This window comes from Salarias fasciatus, chromosome 13, assembly GCF_902148845.1.
Source record: "Salarias fasciatus chromosome 13, fSalaFa1.1, whole genome shotgun sequence".
NCBI lineage: Eukaryota > Metazoa > Chordata > Actinopteri > Blenniiformes > Blenniidae > Salarias > Salarias fasciatus.
In genome coordinates, this window is record NC_043757.1 from 472,986 (window position 1) to 476,978 (window position 3,993).

Sequence of the window (3,993 nt, forward strand, 5' to 3'; positions counted from 1 at the left end):
GTCCTCTCCAGCTGTCTGTCCCCTCCAGCTGTCTGTCCTCTCCAGCTGTCTGTCCCCTCCAGCTGTCTGTCCTCTCCAGCTGTCTGTCCCCTCCAGCTGTCTGTCCTCTCCAGCTCTGTCCCCTCCAGCTGTCTACAGCATGGTGAAGCTGGACATGTCTCAGTCCTCTCCACTAAAGACAGCTGTTAGGATGAAACTATTTGAGACCTCCTGCTCCATCCACTGAGTCACATGACCACAGCTGGCGTCCAATGAGGGACCATGGATGTGGCGCTGTCCATGGTGAGGCAGAGTGGACAGAGAGACATACTGGTGTCCTTCAGTGTCTCCTCTTTAGGAATGACGCCTGTCTGCGGCGGGTCCTGGACTGCCGGTCCTCCGGACAGGATCCGGCCAGGCCCCGCCCCACCCCGCTTCCACAGGCACCAGTTCTCCGTCCAATACAGCAGCTTGGGGACGTGGGGGACGTGGGGGACGTGGGGGACAGCAGATTGGCAGTTCCAGAACCCTGGTGAGTCCAGAACACCAAGGATTCATTCAGTTCTAAAGGCGAAGGGGGTCCAACCCGGGACGAGCAAGGTGGGCCTGATAAAGTGGCCGGTGTGTGTGTGTGTGTGTGTGTGTGTGTGTGTGTGTGTGCAGAAAAAAAGAACTTGAGTCCGTTCTTGGGTGGCGTCTCCTTCAAGCTGGGGTTCTTTAACTCCACCCTCACCTGAGTGAGTCAACATTTCGAGCAGTAACCATGGGAACGTCCTCACCTGAGTGAGTCAACATTTGGAGCAGTAACCATGGGAACGTCCTCACCTGAGCATCAGCAGGTGGTGCTCTTCATCCTCTTCTTCCTCTTGCAGGATCCGAGACTCACGGCTGCGACGAGACGACACCTGAGACCAGAGGAAATGGCGTCAGACCGCCAGAGGACCGGCCGCCGGCGAGGCTGGAGAGGCGACGCAGAGCTGTTTAAATGATTCATGGGACGGAAAGAGTGGGAGGACAGCTGGAGGACGGGCCGATCGCTGCCGCTCGCCAATACATGAACCCAGTCTAACGGCTGAACGCAGGCCGACACCAGGCCAGCAGCAGAACCAGACCAGCAGCAGAACCAGACCAGACCAGCAGAACCAGACCAGCAGCAGAACCAGACCAGCAGCAGAACCAGTCCAGCAGCAGAACCAGACCAGCAGCAGAACCAGATCTGCAGCAGAACCAGACCAGCAGCAGAACCAGACCAGCAGCAGAACCAGATCTGCAGCAGAACCAGACCAGCAGCAGAACCAGTCCAGCAGCAGAACCAGATCTGCAGCAGAACCAGACCAGCAGCAGAACCAGACCAGCAGCAGAACCAGACCAGCAGCAGAACCAGACCAGCAGCAGAACCAGATCTGCAGCAGAACCAGACCTGCAGCAGAACCAGATCTGCAGCAGAACCAGACCAGCAGCAGAACCAGACCAGCAGCAGAACCAGTCCAGCAGCAGAACCAGACCAGCAGCAGAACCAGACCAGCAGCAGAACCAGATCTGCAGCAAACACTCGTCCAACAGCATAGCATTTCATCAAAAGACACAGTGACGTCACACCGTGACATCACACCGCCACCGTGACATCAGACTGCCACCATGACATCACACTGACACCATGACATCACACTGACACCATGACATCACACCGGCACTCTGATGCAACAGCATGACATCACACCGGCACTGTGATGTCACACAGACACTGTGACGTCACACCCTGACATCACACCGACACGTGACATCACAACATGACATCACACTGGCACTCTGATGCAACAGCATGACATCACACTGGCACTGTGACATCACACCCTGACATCATGCCAGCACTGATGCAACAGTACGCATCAGGGTAACGTCCCACTGGTCCTCCTGCATCGCTGAACGACTCCGTCTAACATGGGAGGCTTTGGTAGGTTTTTAGTTTATCTGAAATAAACAGCCCCACATTGTATAGTGTGTGTGTGTGTGTGTGTGTGTGTGTGTGTGTGTGTGTGTGTGTGTGTGTGGATAATAGGTGTTTTACAGTTGAATGGTTTTGTTGAATCAGACAGAAGCTTTCCTGGTGAGAACAACTTTTGGTTTCTGAACCAGGTGCATGGTTTCCACTGACACCCATTTTTCAGTTCCACAACTTTCTTTGACCCCCAAGAGTCTGAATCCTGCAAAAACATTGTCAAATCAAATCAAATCAAGCTTTATTTGTAAAGCACTTTTCAAATGTAAGAACACAACGCATGTGTCCGTGAGGGCCCCTGAAGGCCTGCAGGGCCCCTGAAGGCCTGCAGGGCCCCTGAAGGCCTGCAGGGCCCCTGAAGGTCTGCAGGGCCCCTGAAGGTCTGCAGGGCCCCTGAAGGTCTGCAGGGCCCCTGAAGGTCTGCAGGGCCCCTGAAGGTCTGCAGGGCCCGAGACCCTCCTGCACAACAAGAACTTTGATGAGAAGCGCACCCTGAACACAGTCGTCCACACCGTCACGTCTGAACCGGAACGACCCTTCGGCAACGGCTGGACGTATCGCCCGGGTGTGTACCCGTCCTCCCCGCGGCCCACCCGAGCAGCCGGGCTGACAGGGGCTTAGCTGCACCGAGTCCCGGTCCTCCCTCCGTCCCGCCCCTCAGTGAGTTCCGGACCTGCTTACCTGGAGGGATCCGGGCCGGGCTGGATCCACTGCCAGGCTCCGGAGAGCGGCGGAAACTTCAGACGGAGCTCCGCTCTGCTCCTCGCGGGAGACGGACGCGTCTGGGAGGGGCGCTGCGAAGGGATCCGGGCCGGTGAGCACCGGGCCGCGGCGGGACGGCGGGACGGCAGGCCGGAGGACGCGCTCCGCCAGGCGGGGGGAAGCACCGGGCCGCGGCGGGACGGCAGGCCGGAGGAGGCGCTCCGACAGGCGGGGTAAAATGAGTCAGAGCTCTGCGGAGGAGCGCCGGGCCGCGGCGGCACCAGTGGCCGGAGGAGGCGCTCCGTTCGACGGGTTCATGAGTCACAGCTCCGCAGAGAAAGTTCTCTCTCCCTACTCCACTGTCGCCATGTTTACCCGCGGGGCATGACGGGTAATCCTCAGGAATCCCCCCCACCCCCCACGTTCTGCGGAGTGACGTCACTAACCAACTGCGCCACGTGACCGGAGCAAGAGAAGAAGAAACGAGACTCAACTTTATTTTATTGAAAGGTACAAAATAGCTTCTGACGGTGGATGAAACCGCTGTTTCCAACAACCACGGTAAAAGCTGAGGAAAATGGAAAAGGATAAGAAAGAAAGAAAACAAATAAATCAAACGGTTGAAAATAAAATAAAGCAACATTCGGGCTTTTTTTGTAATTCGTAGGTTTAGATTAAGTTAAATAATTTACTTGCGTAATTATTTCTCACTAATTTAAGGACATTTGTAAATTAAATAAACTCTCTATGAAAAATAAAAAATCTGGACTGTATTCTTGTGAATTTACATTTGTGAATAAAGAAATTGTCCAGGATGAGAATGCAGTTCACCAGAAAGTCCAACTCTTCTTTCTCACCAACAAAACCATAATAATATCTTTTAAAAGAAAAGGTTCAACGCCAATATTTGTATGCAGCCAGTCATGGATATCTGTCCATAGTGCATCAGTAAGACGGCACTGAAAAACTAAATGCTGAGTGGCTTCACTCCCCCACAAAATACACACTCAGGTGCATCAAAACCAAATCGCTCCTGCAGAAACACACTAGAAGGATACACATCGTTTAAACATTTAAAATGTAGTTCTTTTGCCTTTGGAGTAATTGGATATTTTAATTTTACATGCAAAGAATGTAAAATGTCCCCAGAAAAAAATTGATCAATGGAAATTCCGAAATGAAAACATAGGATGAGAAATGTGCTCAAACATTATTCTAATTTTTTTGTTGGGGATTTTTATAGACATGAAATCACAGCCTTCCACAAAAAGATGTGAAAAATTTGTGATGACAATTGCAGAATTTGAAGGACC

General features: G+C 53.0%; 1 protein-coding gene across 1 annotated transcript in view; it reads right to left on the bottom strand.

Annotated features, from left to right (window-relative positions):
* Nucleotides 1-3,105, bottom strand: part of tjap1 (tight junction associated protein 1 (peripheral)) — a 26,623-nt gene extending 23,518 nt beyond the window's left edge. Inside the window, 2 exon segments of the mRNA XM_030107015.1 lie at nucleotides 805-884; nucleotides 2,660-3,105. Of these exon segments, the coding sequence (XP_029962875.1) occupies nucleotides 805-812 (8 nt within the window). The 5' untranslated portion in view covers nucleotides 813-884; nucleotides 2,660-3,105.
* Nucleotides 3,106-3,993: the final 888 nt, after the last annotated feature.